Source organism: Micropterus dolomieu, linkage group LG20 (assembly GCF_021292245.1).
Source record: "Micropterus dolomieu isolate WLL.071019.BEF.003 ecotype Adirondacks linkage group LG20, ASM2129224v1, whole genome shotgun sequence".
Taxonomy (NCBI): domain Eukaryota; kingdom Metazoa; phylum Chordata; class Actinopteri; order Centrarchiformes; family Centrarchidae; genus Micropterus; species Micropterus dolomieu.
The window spans coordinates 12,389,987-12,409,474 of NC_060169.1; the positions used below are offsets into that span (position 1 = coordinate 12,389,987).

General features: G+C 37.7%; 2 protein-coding genes across 10 annotated transcripts in view; one reads left to right on the forward strand and one right to left on the reverse strand.

The window, feature by feature from the left end:
* Positions 1 to 19,488, forward strand: part of LOC123958873 (protocadherin-9) — a 311,831-nt gene that overhangs the window by 96,025 nt on the left and 196,318 nt on the right. The window lies entirely within an intron of this gene.
* LOC123958874 (protein diaphanous homolog 3-like) overlaps positions 1 to 19,488 on the reverse strand; it is a 63,475-nt gene that overhangs the window by 18,754 nt on the left and 25,233 nt on the right. For all 4 annotated transcript variants that reach the window (XM_046032583.1, XM_046032584.1, XM_046032581.1 and 1 more), the window contains 4 exons: positions 8,917 to 8,991; positions 8,580 to 8,649; positions 5,279 to 5,415; positions 3,266 to 3,371 (listed from right to left, as the gene is read on the reverse strand). In XM_046032583.1, the coding sequence (XP_045888539.1) occupies positions 3,266 to 3,371; positions 5,279 to 5,415; positions 8,580 to 8,649; positions 8,917 to 8,991 (388 nt within the window). The remainder of the gene's footprint in view (positions 1 to 3,265; positions 3,372 to 5,278; positions 5,416 to 8,579; positions 8,650 to 8,916; positions 8,992 to 19,488) is intronic.

A 19,488-nucleotide genomic window follows, 5' to 3' on the forward strand; every position in this document is an offset into this window, starting at 1 on the left:
TATGTCCCTTGGAAGCACAGGACCATAACTAATGCATGTCTATTTTCTCCAGTCACCAACTAGGGGGGCTGATTTTAATATTAATGCAACAACTGCAGACCCATACACACAAAACTAACTAACAGTCAATTTAAGGGCAAACTCGCTCTTTTGGAAGCTGTTTTTCACTCCCTTCTGAGTTTGGTTTACTGCACAGGGACCGCTGCGCCCTGTGACTCTTCAACTAGCCGGGCAAACACAGACAGGAAAATCAATTATTGATCAGTGAAGCGATCCGCTCATGCGTGAAAAGAGGGTATGGCAATGCTTAAGCCCAGAAAGCATATTCAGATGTCTTAAGGTTCATTGTCAATTTAATAGCAAACTCTTATTTTTGTCATTATCCTCAAGCTTAGTAATTACCTGTCTTCAAAGTACCATTTGAATATTGTAATTCAGGTAGGCAACATTACAGTGTAACAAAGATTTTGTCTTGATGTGTGATGGGGTCAGAGACGTTTGCAGTTTGCAATTATTTGAATGATTTCTAGGGCCCTCCGATTTCCGCGATGAGGAAAACACCGACGGAATCCCGGAATTTGATAGTAAAAATGGAATCAACTGTTTTCGTGGCATCTGGCATAATGCATGCATTTTATAAAAATCGGAGTATTCCCTAGCATTATAAGCATTTTTTTCACAGCACTTAAGCCACACAAACTATACTATTATGTTTTGGAGTAATTTACGGGCGCCGCTTCTGCCCTCTGCTCTGTGTTTCACTGAGGGCGGGGCTTAACGCCTCCTGCGCAAGCACACACACGCCGTCATATCGAAGTCTGTGTGCTAGCAAGACCTCATCACTTCAACAAACTCTGAGAAGTACAACCTTATCAGCAGATGCAAGACGCAAGCTTATGTAGACTTCATTACAGAGACAGTAGCCTCCGTCAGACCCACTAATTACAGTGTTTTGAGCAGTATATGGAGGCTGTTCTGTTGAAGACCCGAGGGAAGAAATTATCAGTAATGACCTATTTAATAGGGGACAATTCACAATACATGTATTGCAACAATGTGCAAAAAATTGTGAATTGTCCCCATAAATAACTGCATACATTTGAATATTTGCATGATCTATCAAATTCATTGATATTGATTACATTTTTAATATTTTCTTACTGCATTGTTGAAATTGTATTCATCCACCACACAATTACACACATTCTTCCTGATGAAAAGATGTGTTTAAATTGTAAAACGCAGAATTCAGCAAAAAAAAATTTACGGAAAACACAGAAATTGGGAAAAAATAAAATGGAATCTAGACAAAATTGACACGGATATCATAGATAGATTTTCCACATGCTTTGTTTCAGTATACAAATACATTTTAAGTAAAAACAATAAGCAGAGAGTTGAAACCTTCTGGAGATACATAATCAACTACAAGAGACAAATGGGGAGGAGGAAAAATCACTGAAATACATACTTAATCATATTTCATGAGTAAAACATCACTGTATAGATGCTATGTTAGTATTTGAAGTTTGTCTTTTTATTCCAGTTCCTTTAACATTTTAATAATTAATATATATCCATATCTGTGTGTATATATACACTTTCCCTAAGCCAAAGGCTGACAGCAAAGACTGTATATAATTATTTTATTTTTTTAAACCTTTATTTATTCAGGGGAGCTTCACTAAGAGGAAGTCTCTCTTTTGCAGAAGGCCCTGATCACATTCACACTGTTACACATTCACACCTGAAGCTGCCCAGTACAACCGCACCTTAGTGGTGGTAAATGAGCACTGCTTAGTCCAGGGATTGAACCGGCGACCTCCCGGTCACAAGCTCGCTTCTCTAAACTGCCCATAAATGTAGTCAAGTCAGACAGACAGCCTTTGGCCTCACATTGCCATGGTTAGGATAACAGTATATGTACTTTAATAATGCATGGGGTTAAATGAAAACTGATGGAAACTGATTTGTGCATTAGGAAGTGGGAAGTATTAATAAAGCATCAATAAAACACAACTGCGGCCTTATAAACATTCCAGTACAAAAGATGTACCACACAAGTTTTGTGTGTGAAATGCTTCTGTATGAAGGAAATTCTGGCTTCCAGTGCACCCTGAATCCCTTGTTGTTATTTCTTATTTTTCTTTTGTTCAATCCCCCATCCTTCCCTCACTATTTTCCTCTATAATTGCTTCCTTACATCTCACTTTCTTAGACTGTCCCTACAGCTTTGTGCCCTGTCAAAGGTAGTTACAGCAAACTGAATACAAATTCTACAGATAATGCTACAGGGGGCAACGATAAAAATCTTTTAATTACATTTAGCACTGGTCATTGCATACGCAATACAAAACAACAAATGCTAAAGATGATCATCGTGTGTGTGTGTGTGTGTGTGTATGTATGTGTGTGTGTAGATATTGGATGAACGATCACTCCTTTCACATCCCTCAGCTACCAATTAAAAATGCAGACAACATACTTTAATTATGAATTACATTACTGTGACACACACCGATGCGGTCTCTGTTTAAAAGAGCCCATATGCAATTTCTCAACTGAATGTATCAGCAGGTAGAAAAATCCTTCTCTCCACAAAGAGAAGGATTATAGTTAAAGGGACTGCATTCGATGATGCATGGTAAACAACAGGTACTAATGTTTCAAATTATAAATTAGATCAAGAATGATTCTTTGTTTATCATATATTAACTTTGGTTTAAATTACTGTACTTACAAAATACATGTACCTTAAATGCTAACGGTATCATCAGTGCAAGTTACTGCCATGCCAACCCCCTTCATTTTAATTGAGCAGCTAATACTGATACACAACGATTATGTTTATTCCTGCAAATGATAAAATCGTATTAACAGTTTCTAGACTGACATCAATACATAAACCAATTGTTTCCAAGAGCAGTTAATGAACATTAGGCACTTATATAATACATATAATTTGAGAATCCAAAACTTTGATAAATACAATAAATACAGGCAACATAAAGGTGCTGCAATGTTGCCATTGTGACTGGAACTGTGATTTACAACACCCAGTTTTGACTTAAAACAAGAATATAACTAAAAATTATCAAAAAAAAACAAAGACTTGTCAGACCAAAGAATGTGTAAGTGACTAAGAAATTCTGAGCACAAAGTGGTTGGGATATGTTAAAATGGTCAACTTCCCAAAGCCATTACATATTTCATTTCAGAGAAATCTGAGGGAAACCAGGTGTCAGTGGCTACACTTTGCACTTACTTGTAATTGAACCGAGCGATCTCGTAGTCCCTGCACAATGGGACTGAACCTCTCGATGGCTCGCCATTCCCCTGCTGTGGTGATGGCTTCAAGGACCTTTTCCAGACTAAATGAGAGCATTAAATGCGTGAGTGAACAATGGGGGAAAATGAAGAAATACATTCCTTTAAAGACATTTTGACTATGTGCTCTCTCCTGCTCCACTGTATCCAAAGTTCCTTTCATGTCTATGTGACCCAGGTGGATGGGCTTTTCGAGGGGATTTTATCACCTCTACTGTAAAACATTACTTAACACTTAAGTAGGATTGTGAGGACATTTTAAAACGCATAAAATGTATAATGAAGTCAATGATTCATTCATTTCAAAATTTAAAAAAATCAATAACTTTTGAAATTTTAAGACTATTCAAATAATACCTCATAATATCTAATTTGACACTGCAGTCACTTGAAATCTCTCAACCTATTTTCCCTGCCAAAATTCAAAATTTCCAGAATATTTACTAAAAGAAGACTAAACACTTATCTACACTAGGCACGACTCTTGCAACCCTTTGACAGTAGCACTCAAGAAAAAGCTGTATCTCACAGGACCATTTTACCCTTCCTCCAAATTATTTAATTATAAATAATAATCTGATAATTACACTGTGGCAGTTAAGTCTTTTCTGTATTTTACCTTTTACCATTATAAGTAGGGCTACAGGAAATTAATCAAAATATTATCGAAATATGGCTAAGTGCAATATCCAAATTGCAAGATCTGCAATTGACTCTTTGCTAAGCCCTGCGCCCCTTAGTTACTGTTTCTAAGTCCGACAAACTGTTGGCGCTGCCCATGTCTATTACTGAACTCCCCGGAGAAATATTGTCAAATTTGTTGGAAAAAGCAATCTCACAATGAAACAGACACTTTTGCAGTTGCATTATACATTTGAAGGTTGTATTCAGGCTGTCAAACAGACTCAAATTGACTCGAACGGACCAGAAAAAAATGCAAGATAGAAGCAAAAGCCTACCAATCACACAGTGATTCACACCAATGATTGAGACAAAAGACAACGATATTAAGGATCAACACTGTTCCTGTAAAGCTGGGTAGGCCTCTATTCAATATCATTAAAAAGCAGAACAGTAGGGCTTTATTACGTTACATTCAGTAGGAAGTTAGCTAGCGTTAGCTAACTAACATTACATTAGGAACAACTCACAGCCGAAATTTTTCTGGATTTATTTTAGGTTTGGGAAAGAGAATAAATCGTACTTCTCCTTTCAACCTCTCTGGGTAGCGACTGTAATTATTACAAGTGCCCCAGAAACAGTGTTTGACCATATCTTAGAAAAATACAGCGAAAAACAGCTAGAAAACGACTCCTTTTGCATTAGAGTCAATGGAGCACAGCCATGAAAGTGTCGGACCTCAGTTAGAGCGAGTCCTATACTGCGCTGTGATTGGTCAGCTTTGTATTCGGGGCGTGGCTTAGAGAAGGGTCAATTAAAGCAAAATGTGTCACAACATACCATTATAAATGAACCACTGTGGCACTACAGACATGCCCTGGCATACCAATCATATTTTCCAGATGTAAGGGAACATGCTTGTTGGGTACAGAGCCCAGTAAAAATCACATCCGCATTTGAAAATGAAATTTCCCACTAAAATCATGACTCATATTGCAATCGCAAAATCTGTCAAAATAGTCACAATATGACTTTTTTGCAAATCGTTCAGCCCTAATTATAAGCCCTGGAAATTCATTTGAATTGGCAAATAATAAAAGTTAGTTATCTGTATTTTGTGAAATCGAAAAAGACATAAATATAAAATAAATGTATAGATATAATGGTGTGTTAATGTTTTGTTGTTGTGTTACTCTTAATGTGTGCTTTCCAAATATTTTTACAAACTATATTTTGATGCTTTGGCAAAACTGTTCTTGAACCTTTTATGCCAATAAAGCCCTTTGAATGGAATTGATATGTTGACAGAATGAATGAAGCTAGAACATACGTGTTCTCTTCGCCCACAATGCAGATGGCTGACAGCAGCTTTACCACGTCAGTCATCATGGCAGACTGGGTGGGATCAATAGCTCTTGCCAGTAACGAAAGACTTTTCTCCTCCCCAAGGATTCGATCCAAGCCATACTGCAGTAAACACAAGCACAAAACATGATCACTCAGATACGCTGTAATTCTGTCCATTTGCCATAAGAAAACGATGTCACGTGAAACGGTAAATCCAAATCATATTACCTTATGAACACAAAATTAATTCTAGTTCAATATACTTACCTGCACTGCAAATTACGTTTGCATGATGAAATATCTGACCGAAGAAAGAATCTCTGTTAAAATAGTTCCATCTATAATACTTTGTAGCTCAGCACAATTTATTGTGCAAATAAACTTGAACCAGAAAATGTCATTAAATAGCAAGGTAATTTTAAAACTGATTTAGAATAATTCTGCTATGTGAGTTTTACCGTATGTTGTACACTAAAGCCAATAAAGACACAAAAAAACAAACTTCTAAACACCATCATTACAAAAAGCAATATTGTATGTGTAATTGTCAATATAGTATCAGCATGTGATAACAGCACTGCACAATTAAGAAGCGCTTCAACAATAGTCAGAGGAACTATAATTATTGTCTGTAGTTAATTTGTACAGAGAAAATCAAATTATCAAGATTTTGTTAGAAAGTAAAATCTTCAGTACAAATAATACATTAAAATTAATTCACTCTTTGTACAGCAAAACGATTTAAAAAGGGCTTTGTATGCAGGCATGGTAGTGACAATAAATAAATCAAATTTCTGTTTGCCTGTTTGATTTGGGCTATACATTTGAAGAGGCAGTCAGCTAATCATGATACATGGTATTGTGATTTTGTCTTTGTATCTGAATAGTTATGTGCAAATAGCTAAATTTTATGCTTACTTTGTAAGAAAAATTACTGTTTTGTTGATTTTTCAGTTTAGTTTCTATTTTCTTCTGCCACAGTATATTTCCCTTTCTTCAGCTTGGCTTCACACATAAACAGTTTATACAATCGATGGCCTGACAAAACGTACTTCATGACAAGTGCGCAGTAATCAAACGGAGGAAATGTCAGTAGTTGTTGAATTTCAAGAAACAAAAGAAATATGAAGTGTATCACTCTTCTGTTACTGCTGAAAAGAATGGTTCATACTGCAAAAGCAGATTAGTCAATTCATCACATTTTGAAAAACACACACGTCTGATCTTCACATCTTTTTTTTAAATTGTTGTCAGTTTTCTCTAAAAACAAATATTCTAAATCTTCAATACCACTTTTTACATACACAGTGAAGTACAGAGTAGATAAACTTTGTAAATACTGACCGGAAATTAAGTCACAGGATGCTAAGCAAGTAATGATAATTAAACAGAACTAAAAGCTCAAAACTAAGACAGATACAGTATATACTATAAGCTTTTATAATAACTATGAATCATAGCAAACAAGTCGAATCTATACAGTTAAGTTGTTCAAAGGGAAGTTTCACTGTGTGGTAACTTTTAGTATTTCATTTTTATGCAATTGGTGACTGACAATAAGAAATATGCAACTGTGTGACTTGATGCAAGAAGTCAGAAGAAAAAAAAGCTACACTGACAGTTGGCAGAGAACACCTGTCTTCTTGGCATTGTGGGTACATCCCATCCCAAGATGCCTCTATAGCAAGGGAAAGGTCTGGGCTGAAAGAGAGGCCTACGGGTAAATGCTGGCATCTGGCGCCTGTTGAGACGCAGGATTACATGAGACCTTGCAGCACACTTTGTGCCAGAGCAGCTGTATATCTGTCTCCGCTGGGTTTTAGTTCCATGTGGCAAGATTTCCTTTTCTCTATAGCTACTGTGGACTAACACCACACAAGGAGGAAAAGCTGAAGCACAGTAAAATAATCTATGAAATAATATTTTTATGCACAAAAGCTTAGGGCTGGGCAATAATTTAATATTATAGTCTGTTGACCTTAAAAAGAATAATTTTATCGCAATATGATCATATTGTTATATAGTTTTGCTAAATTCTGTTGCTTAACTAACAAATTTCTCAAAGAAACTATAATTAAATAATAACAAAATGAGTAATAAAAGTTTTGGAAGAGCAAAAACATCCATACTGACTGATTCATGGGACTTTCAGGTGCATTAAGGGGTAGGCTACAAATGACAGGGTGTCTGAAGAAAATCCATTTAACACACATAATGCCATGACTTAAATTAGGTTGGTGAGAGATGCATGTCAATTTTAGTCAATTTTTTGTTTATTGCCCTGCCCTACTTTTTATGTCCTTTTTGTTTCTTTTACTTTTATAGTTAAAACTATACTATGGCTTATTTGGAAAAAATAGTTCCAAGAGCTATAAAGTCCCAGGAAATAACCTCAGTAACTAAATCAATAACTAATAGTATATTTTGTGTAATCCTTTTGTACTTCTCTAGAACTATAAGGATTAGGCTAACAGACCAACTCCTGACGTTAAAAAATGTCTGGCTTCGCATCACAAAGTACTTACTCGGGAGTGGGAACCTTTGATCTGTGCAAATGTCACACATTTGTTATCCAAATTGCATCTGGACATTAGTAAAACTCCCTTCAACTGGCAGGGAAAACTCCCTTCAACATATTGTTGCGATGCTGCTCTTCTCCTCCACCAGTCATGGGCTCTTAGTAATCCCTGGTGCCTAATTTGGTAATTGCATGAACACACCAGATGTTGATGTGGATGGGATTAAAATTACCCTTGTAGATCAAACTCAACAAGTTATTTCAGATAGATTTTCCCCAAGGTAGAAGGACAAAAAAGTTATATTAATTCTAGGATGTATTTCCTAATAATATTAGAGTAGGAATAGTCAAATTTTGAATTCGGGAACTCCATGGGGCAGTAGTGTATAACAACCACCACACCTGCCGCTTTAATGAGCCTATGAAAGTTCAAAGAATCTGAGACACTCCCAAATAAAGTTAATGTGGCACATTATGCTCACAGACACAAACAATTCCCAAAACTACAAACAATTAATCAGATTATTAGGTAGTTTTACCAATTTCAAAAGATCAGAGAATACAGTCTTGCTGACTGAGTTTTGTAAAATAATAATATAAAAAATACATGCACTTAAGTAAAACTAATTGCACATTTACTGGTTTTGGGGAATAAAAGCATTCATTTAAGGTTAAAGAAAGTCATGTCAATAGGCAACTTGCTATACAACAAAAACTTAGAAACATTATAAATTGAGTATACTCACAAAAAATCTACTGTCATTACCTTATTGTTCATGAAGGCTTTAAGACATTGGACAACTTTATGTTGGTTCTTTTTGTCAATCTTCTCTTGCCTAGGGACACAAGGGAATAATGAGGAGCAGTTAATCTCTAATGTACAGCGCACAGACTGCAAAGAAAGACACTGTTAACTTTAACACTGCCAATGTTTTGTTATTAGTAAGTGTATAAATTTGGGGCTGAATTACAGTATTTTGTTCCAATGACATTGATTGATTACTACTTATTTGTTAGTAGTGATTGTATGAATTCACAAATAATTATAGTGACATATGTAAGCGTCTGTAGAAGACTACACATGAGTAAATGCATAAACTTACTGTTTCTTGAACAGCAACCTTTCCAAAATCTCCAGCAGCAGTCCAAGACCCTCATGACCAAAGCTCTGCACCCAACTGAAACAACAAACATTAAATCAATATCACAACAGTGCATGATTGACAACAACACTTTCATACTCATCTACCACTGTGGGAAGCTTTCAGACAGAAAAACACATGTAGAATTCAGTACTGTGTGCTGGGGAGAAAGGCAGCAGTAGTAAACATAGCACTCCATACCTGAAAAACTGCACTAAAATATTACAGACAGAGGGAAACTAACTAACTAACAGCTAAGATGAGTAGGCACATGGCTCAATACATGGACAGGGCCCAGAAGGGAATGGGCAATAATACCAGGGGAGCCAAACACAAGAAAGCCTACGACTCAATGCCACATACATGGATACTGGAATGCTTGGAAATGTACAACATCAACAGGACACTAAAATCCTTCATCTAGAACTCAGTAGGGCTGTGGAAAACAAGTCTGGAAGCCAACTCAAAGCTAATTGCAAGTCACCATCAAGTGCAGCATATACCATGGTGATACACTATCCCCGCTGCTGTTCGGCATAGGCCTGAACCCCCTCAGCCAGATCATCACAAAGACTGGCTACGGATACCGGTTCCGAAGTGGAACAACCATCAGTCACCTCCTCTATATGGATGACATCAAGCTGTATGCCAGAAATGAGCGAGACATCGACTCACCGATCCACACTACCAGGATCTACAGCAACGACGTTGGAATGTCGTTCGGACTGGACAAGTGTGGTCGCATGGTATCAAAAAGAGTGAAGATGATCAGAACCGAGGGGATTGAACTACCACAAGGCCACATTGCAGATGTTCAGGACAGCTACAAATACCTTGGGGTGCCACAGGCTAACGGAAACCATGAGGAGGCAGCAAGGAAGCTGAACGGGAAAAACAAGATCCGAGCCATCAACACATACGCCCTACCAGTCATCAGATACCCTGCTGTTATAATAAACTGGCCAAAGGAGGAAATAGAGGCTACTGAAATCAAGACAAGAAAACTCCTCGCAATGCATGGAGGGTTTCACCCCAAATCCAGCACCCTGAGACACCAAGCATAACAAGGGAGTCCAAGAGCTAGTGAGTGTCAAGACCACTGTCCAGGATGAAACGGCAAAGATCCAAGAATACATCAGGAAGATGGCCCCCAAAGATGAATGTCTTAGTGAATGCCTCAGGCAGCAGAAACCCGAGGGTAAGGACAAGGAAGATGAAGAACCTTCATGGAGTGAAGCCGCTGCACAGCATGTACTACAGACAAATAGAAGAAGTGGCTGAAGAAATCCTACCAGTGGTTGGAAAAGGCTGGACTAAAGGGCAGCACAGAAGTACTAATCATAGCGGCACAAGAACAGGCACTCAGTACAAGATCTATAGAGGCTGGGGTCCACTGAGTTGAGTCTGAGTGGCTGCCACTGTACATGGACACTTGAGGCAGGTTCAGTGTTAGGAGGTTGTAATGAACTCTTTCTGGATCCAAATATTGTGCGAGAATTGTCAGAACAAAGCAGAAAACCTGGCAGTCATTTACATAAACCAAAGACTTCCTTTAGTCTTTGCACTTCCAGATTACAATGTGTGTGAAACATGTACTTAATGCAGATAATTGAGCATGGTGTGTGTCATAGTGGTGCATGACTTAATAGAAGCAATACACTATTGCCTTATAAAAATAAATCCAACTTTGAGACTTCTTGGATATAATCAAAACAGACTGGCAATAATAAAACTGTCTCTTTTCCATGTTACAGACACAAATTATATGTTGGAGATCCACCCAAGAGCCATGGTGGGGAATGGGACAATAACCAGATATACATTTAAAAGTAAACTTGAGTTGCAACAATTAATTAATTAGTTGTCTATTAATAAATTAAATCGCCAACTATTTTGATAATCGATTCATGAGTAATTTAAAGTAAAGATTCTCTGATTCCACCTTCATAATTGTGAATATTTTCTGGTTTCTTTCCTCCTCTATGACAGTAACCTGAATATATTTGGGTTGTGGACAAAACAAGACATTTGGGGACATCATCTTGAGCTTTCGGAAACATTGATGGATGCAGTTCACCATTTTCTGACATTTTATAGACCAAACTATTCGATTAATCGAGAAAATAATACAGAGATTAATCAACAATGACAATTATCGTTAGTTGCAGCCCTAAAAAGAACAGGACATTTTTAACTCAAAATAAGTAGCACAAACAGAAACACATATTCCATTTTCAGTACAGACAAAAACCTTTAGGTATGCAGAAAACAGAGACAAAGAAAGCACGAGTGAGATTGTGAGTGACTGCACCTCCCTCTTGATTGAAACTGAATAACATCTCTGAACATTAGCATTCCGTGTTTGTACTCTACTAATCAACGAGCTGCATGCCTCCCAGCATCAAATCATACAGAAATTCTCAAGGTGACAACATAAAATGGAAGCCGTTATCTGAATTTAATTTCTTGAAAAGAAGTATGGGGTTGCAGGTAGATGTTTGTCCATGAGTTTATTTGTCTGTTGTTACACTGTTGTGTCTGGTAAAGAATAGTGACAAAAGTATTTTTAGTATTTAAAAACTAGGGAGATCTCTAACAGATGGTAGAGGCTTATTTTGTTTGTTTCGTCTTATTTACCTTACATCACACCTTGATTACACACAGGTGTGACACGTGATTTTCAGTTAACATTTTCCACTAAATGAAAAAAAGAAAAGCTGCTCTAGTGATGATTAAGGTGAGTTTGAGTGCAGTGACTCAATATATGTGTAAGGGTATTAGTTTCAAAGAATGGTTACACATCAAATTTGAAGGTAAAGTTACTTTATTTTTAAAGGAAAAAGTCCAATGCACCAATGCAGCAAGGCAGCGCCCTGACTGGCACTAAGGCACTTAAAGGTGGGGTAAGCGATTCTGGAGAAATCCAATTCCATGACCTTAATTTAAGGTAGTCATTATTATGCCAATTGTCAGGTCATAATTTTATTTAGGGATTATACTAGAATATGTTTACATGGTTTCATTTTCAAAAAACACCATATTTTTTGTCAATCTGCACATTGCTGCAGCACCCCTTTTCACCCTGTGTGTTGACTCCTCCAGTTTAGAAGAAATAGAAACAACAACAGTGATCTTGAAATGTCCTTAACATAACATGACAAGCAATTTAAGCATATAAAATGGTAATGAATGGTTTGTTTAAACAAAGGCTATATCTTTATTTTAAAAAAACTAATCATAACTGCCTTTTACTCACCAAAGAAGGACACCAGGCAGAGAAGCAGTGTAGGCCCATGCATCATCAAAGTGTATGACTATGTGTATGTGAGCGAGTGACATGGTCAAGAAAATGAGGGAAGCTGACAAAAACTGTCATCGCCATGCCGATGAGTACAAGGAAGGCGGCTGCCAAGGTAGCTAAGGAATGACGCTCTCATGTTGGAGAGAAAAAAAATCTATTTACCCTTCACTTCTCACTGGGCCTTGGCCCAGGCTATTCTGGTTATAAAGTAGGCAAGGCGAGGGTCTTGACATGAGCTTCATTGAAATGCATAGCCCAGTGGCAACTGCATGCTAGTTTTTCACTATCAGTAGGTGAGGCAGAGAGCAAAGGAAAACAATCAGTTGAAAGTGGTGATATAAGTCATCTTTCAAAAGGCTTCTAGTAAAGGACCTGGCAATTTTAGAAGATCTCAGAGGCCAGAGAGGGACAATGTAATAGCTTTCCACATTACCTTGTGAAAAGTCTTATCTTCAAGAACAAGAATCATCAGGCTGAGGCAACAATGTATCTAAGGGTTGTGACTTTGTGTCATAGTTGAATGTCAGGAGGAGCTGGGATAAGACACACAAAGCTGGACAGACACTGCATATTCTAGTGATATAGACTGCATTGTGTTGACTCAAACTACACGCTTTAATGCTCACACTGAGCATAAGTGCGAAACCAACCGGTTGGTTTTGTCTAGTGAAAATTCCAATAAAGTTTTACTCAAACAAGATGGCTACATCCTCAAAAAAGAGAACAGGCCCCCATTACTTTGTGAAGTTCTATTATGAAACACGCAGATAATATGGTCCGACTGTACTGCAGCGAAGTTCAGTGTTGTATGACAGCAGTTTCATATAATGGATCGCCTTACAGCAGTTGTGTGGAAAATCAGACCGTGGAGCCAGAGAGCCGACCAAAATTTTGAACATGCCAGTAATCCAATCGATCATCTGAGAGGCACATCGCTGATTGTTTAGGCAATTAATCAGGCATTGTGACCCCCTTCAAACAGCTTGTCAAACAACAACTGACCTGGCAGAAATTTGGTTCAGTTCATCGGGGGCAACCAAATTCTGGGCTAAATTCAGGCCAAATCCATACAGTGTCTTAAAGGCACCAATGGTGGCACCAATGGGGTTGGGGCTTGTGTGTTCTAATGTGACCTGTCAGCTATCCTTTATCTGTTTGTTTGTCATGATTACTGGATTACAAACATCATGTGTTCATACACTAATCTATAGCTAGTTTATACTTCAAAGGACTATACTTGAGGCTACAATTTTTAGTAGTATTGAAGTTGGAATCATTAAAAATGTTGATGATCATAACTTTAAAAGAGGAATCAGTAGATATATTCATATAGCGACCTGTTTCTTTATCCTTCTGCAGTTAAGTCGTTTGTATTTGACATGCTGTCTAGTCTCTAAAGTAATTAGTATTTTAGATTTTTTTTTGCTAATCTAGCGTGCTCTGGCAGCCCTTGGGTTTCATTAGTTCCTGACATCTGGCTAGAAACTTCAATCACATTCTCTGGCTGAATGTCCTCAGTGTTTGTAGCTGTGTTGTGCAAAAATGATCTGAAAACACTTTCCACAGCTTGTCTTATCTGACTGCAGGAGAGACGTGTACGGTTTCCTAGCCCTTAAATGTTAATTTAGGTAACAGGGCAGATCTATACATGTGGCTTTAAGAGCTGCAGCAGAAATTTTGGTGTATGGTCAATTTAATTATTTTCTATCTGTTAGCAGTGTACAGATTTGACAAAAATATGAGCCTATGGGTGCAAATTAGCTACTGAGCTAACCATGACATGTGTTCAATTTGTTTTAAATCTCTAAAGTGTCAATTAGGATCCACTGTCCCCAGTAAATACTATCAATTTACGCAATTTAATGAATATACAAATGCACTCACTGGCCACTTTATTAGGTACACCTTGGTAGTACCGGTTTGGACCCCCTCTTGCCTTCAGTTTGTCTTTAATTCTTCATGGCATACTTTAAACATGGTGTTGGAAACATTGGACTTTATTTGTTAGGAACAGCTAAAGAGAGACAGGAAATGTGGAAGAGAGTTAGGGGATGACATGCAGCAAAGGGTTGTGGGCTGGAGTTGAACCGGGGTCGCAGCAGTAAGGACTCAGCCTTAATACATAGTGCGCGTGGTTTACCAGGGAAGCTAACAGGTGCCCCGATGACCACCATTCTTAATCCCATCTACAATGCTTTGATTAGCTCTGCTGTAGCTCTGGATAAACACTGATTACAATTTTGGGTCAGTCTCCTTAGATGTGAATGAAAGACAGTAAGCTACTTTTATTTGATATTTATACAGCGCAATAAACATACATTAATGGTCACTGCGATCAGAGGCATACTGAAATCAAAGCTCATCATCAACAGATGCAAAAGAAGCACTGAGGGCTATCATCTCAGAAAGACACCAAGAAACAGAGCTGGGGAGAGAGTATTAAAAAAGTAAGGAAAACAAATTCATCATCCCATTCCCTGGGAAACAAAAACAGTCATAAATCAAAGAGAAAAATGAGCCACCTTATCTGGCTAACTTCACAGCTAAGGTAGCTTGACTTCTAACGGAGTCTCAGGAGAATGCCTCCAAGGTTCTTAGGCAGTGCAGCACAGTGTTGCACACCGCTAAAGCGGTTACGAACCAGAAATAAAAAAATTTACTTTAAAATGTTGTCCTGAGCATAGCAAGTTAACTGACTACAGGAGGGTTCTCCAGGGACAGAGAGGAGGCTCAAGTAACAGCAATGTGGAACATTGGAAATAAAAATAGAGGAGTAAGGACTGACTGATGTCACTCTAGCAGACACAACAATACAATGCCTGTAAAAACTATCAAAGGTAAGGTATTTAAAGTAAGAAATATGATGCTGTTTATATTTATATTGAGTTTATAGTTTTGAAAGTGGTGTGAAATAGTTTTTTTAGTAATAATTTGTTACTGCTATATTATTATTATTGTTAACGATAATAACAGTCAAACTGTTATTGTACAGCTGCTGTACAGCTATAAATCTTTGCCAAATTGCCAAAATACTTTGAGAATATTCATCACAGCAAATACTAGGGCTGTAACTAAACATGTTAGCGAGACATCAAATGTATGAAAACATTTTGTGTACATTAAAAATCTTTGATTATTCAACCATGATCTTGTTTACCATGTCTGTATGCCTCCCTCAGACTTTGAAATCGAAAAAGCATATTTTACACCACATCAAAATAGTTTTGGTAGCTCTATCTTTCATTATCCTATTCTGTCCTAGAATCTTGTATAGTGCTGCTGACATGTTAATGATGTCAGAAAAATCATAAATGACAGAAATTATAGGTTTAATATTGAAAAAATACATACTATAAATTATAGATTAATATCTTGACATGTGTTTCTAAAATTCTCCCATCCTCCTGTTTGTAAATAGGAAAGGCAAAACATTTGTTTACATTTTTATCTGACAGCGACAATCACAACTGAATCCTATCATCTCTGTGAAGGTAGTATGTATGTATTGCTAAGCTGTTATATTGAATTGCATTAGATTTTTTCCAGGTGTGTCTAATAAAGTAGCCTCTGAGTATTTAATTCCCTTATAAGAAAGAAGGCATTTATGCGTATATTTTGTACTTATGACACTATCAGTGTGATTAGTTTAAGGAACTGTGAATCTTTGTGTGTGGTATTTGGGTGGCAGGTTTATGAGAGACTGGAAGAGCATCTAAGGTTTATTAAAAATATTGGTGTAAATAAGAGGGATGCTAAACTTTACCCTACTTTATAGCTAAACTGAAAAAATAAATCCAGGGCCTTAAACATGAAGGTCAGTTTTAATATAATATCAAAAACCAATTTCCACTTTGTTGTCACATCCATTTATCAAATCCATTTAAAACAATTACATCCTATAGCCTTGCTGGTCCTGTGGCATAGTCCTGTGGCCTATCTTCACAAAAATGGAGGGAGAGCTAGAATTGCTGAGGTTGATAAGGTATACAGGGGTCACTAGCAAGCGTCACAGAGTGACACTCTAGAGCTGCAGGAATACCAAAATACCTCTAAGTCTGTCTGCTGTACCAGAAGGAATCTGAACCAGAAGGAGAGCGTATAAGTCTGTCAGCCTATACTAGCAGAATGTTACCCCCTGATATTCAATGGAGGCAAAGAGCAGGCATGCAAACTGGTCAGGGGTAAAAAAGGTGAGAAGGATACGCAAGCAGAGAAACATACAGAGATCGTGTAACAAGGGCCTTTTTTTAAGCTTACATGTTCTATAGATAACGTGCATTCGTCTAGTGCAACACGAGAAAGGTACCGACATGCAAGGGCATCACTTTGTGGTGAAAAGTAGTGGGGACATTAGGGCTCAGATTAGGGATGTGTCGATGCAGCATGTCCACCTCACACAACGACGCGCTACACGTGCGAGGGCCCGCCCAACGCTGCTTGCAGCTTTAATTCTGTGTTGCTTTCACGTTTCTCTTGTAGATCAACTTTTCTCATGTAATATCATCCCTGCTGAATTAGCACACATGCAGGCATGATTTAGTCTTCCCTCCTCTTTTGTCATGTTCACAGGGAGAGAACAGAAGATTTGGCCAAATAGAAACTGTGACAACAAGTTGTTAAAGTTATTGACTGGTGCTGCACATTTTTGGTTCATTTTATAAATCAGTAGCTTGTTTATTCTTACTTAAAAATGCAAATCAGCCTTTCTCAAAGTACTTTCATTGGCTATTTTTTAAAGCATTTTTAACAAACGCTTTCAAAAAGTGATGGGGACATGTTCCCAGAGTCCCCAGTGTAAATGGCACAGATGCTGACACGTTGCATCCTGTTCATGTTAGCCTACATTATATCCAGGTTGTAGCCACTGCTCTGAACAATTAGCTTAGCTAACATTACTTGTTAATAACAGCAGGCAAAGTTCTAAACTTAACAAAATGACTGTATCGGACAGTTAACATTGTAAGCTAGCTTACTTCTGTCTTACGTCAGGCTTGCTTTCCGACAGTTCGTCCGACAGTCTTTTATCGTCCTCACATGTTCAGCTGTCAGACTCTGCAGTGTAGCGGACTAGAAAAAAGACTCGCCCTTGAGTGACGACTTTTTAGGCAGAGCCAGTTGTAGAGTTGCAAAGCTAGAGAGGAGAGTACTCTGTAATTAAAACGGGTAGGCCTAAATGCTGTCTTAGCAAAGACCAACCGCCCCCAAATATTTTCTCATTGGATTTGTAAAAATCACGTAGGTGACCCATTTTGGTTTCAAAATAGCAAATTTCGCCAAAATGTGAGGAGTTTGCATGCCTGAAAGAGGGAGAGATGTTTGCTACAACACTGCCAAGGAAGTGACAGTGATCAACATCCAACAGTGGCAGACAAAATAGCTTTACTGCCAAATCAATTCCACAACTCAGGACTGTAATTGTGCTATTAGATAGCAGGAGGTTACTGTTGTTGGCCCACTGTTTCTAGCTAAGGCAGATTTATGGTCAAGCCAAACTATATCATTATACATGAGCCTGACTGTCCATTTTATTAGTGGTGACTTCATTAAAGGTCTGTGCCTCCAGGTCACATTTTCCACGATGATCACACAGGTGAGGGTCCCAGCAGTGGGTACGCATGCTTTCATAAACTTTTCATGCATTGTTGTAATAACTCAATTCATACAGTGTAGACATTTTTACATAGTGCATCCCAACTGTCTCATTTACAGCAAGTAACAACAGCCTTCATATAGCATTAAGCACAAATGTACAGACAGTAACCAAAATAAAAGCACAAAATTCCATATGGAGATCAATTCTGGAATTCTAAAAATAGATATTGTGATTCTAAAAATTCAATGGAATATTAGTGATTCATCTTTTCTTTTCTTTTTTTACCCACCCTTACTCTAATTAGCCCAATTCAAGTTCTGAAGCACATGAGTCCTTCGCAGTGTTTGTACATTTTTGCTAATGTCATTGATTCTAATCAAGAACAAAGTGAGGCTCACAAAATGCATCATGATTAAAACCTCTTTATGCCAATTTTCTCTTGGCCATCTTAATAGAGCTGCAGTGCTCAAGAGGTTATAGAAAACATAATGAAGTCTCTGTTCTTTTACTCCTACATCCATGTGCCATCACTCATGCACTATTGTGTAAGTAGGTGGGAGAGCGCAGCCGTGGGCGTGAGTGCTATTCATATGCAAACTCTGGTTCAAAAGCACACCACATTGTTAAAGATCAGGGATAAAATACATGGCGAGAGTCCATAACATGATGCAAGACCACAGTCATCCTCAATCAACCGTGAACAGCATGACAGAACAATTCTACACGAGAAAAGCATTGTGCAGAGTCTAGAGAGGTATTGCAATTTCTTGTTTGAGACTTTTAGGCAAATTTCCATGACCACACAGTGTGTTAAATGTCTGTTTATAAAAAATAAAAATAAAAAGTCAAAATTAACCACAAGCAGTAAACAATATACTTTAAATAAATAAATGACAAACTCTGTGGTTTGATCCAAAAATAAACATTTATTTAATTAACACTGACACATTAGTAAGACATTTACAAAATTAAATGTGTCAAACCCTGAGAATATCAAATGTGTAGACACGCCATAAATGAGTTTAAGGCAATAATGTTAAGAATATCAATTTAAAAGTCACTTTAATTGTCTTTTGTTATCCAAACTTGGGCGATAAACCAACTATCCCTCCTATTTACCATTAACCTCACAGAACATTAACAGAAAAGCGCCTTCCCTGATTGAAAGCAACACAGACAGACATACTATATGGCTCCTGCAGCCAAAAGCAGCTGTTGATGATCTCTACCTTGGTTATGCCACCAACAGACCTGACGAGGGCAACAAAAGGTGGGTTTTGTTCCACCTTTTTTTAAATTGAAATTGATGCATAAAAAATGTGAGTGGAAACGCAGAAAAATAAAGTTTTTACGCTTATCAAAGCAAAATGCAGACTGTAGATATGTGTGAAACTAATTTATTTTAACTATTGTGGCGGTAGGAGGTGTGTGAGTGTTAAAAAGTCAGTAAAGACTAGAGTTTAGGTTTTTGACTGCCTTTAAAGTAGGTCTGGCAGAGTATATGAAAATGTGAAACAAACTTGCTAATCCCCAACCTCTGACAGAGAGAGCCCAAAGCAACAATCGAAACCTAAGAGAGTGAGACAACCGAGACAAGAGGATCTGCCTGTCAATGTGGCTTAGATAGCGGAATAACACA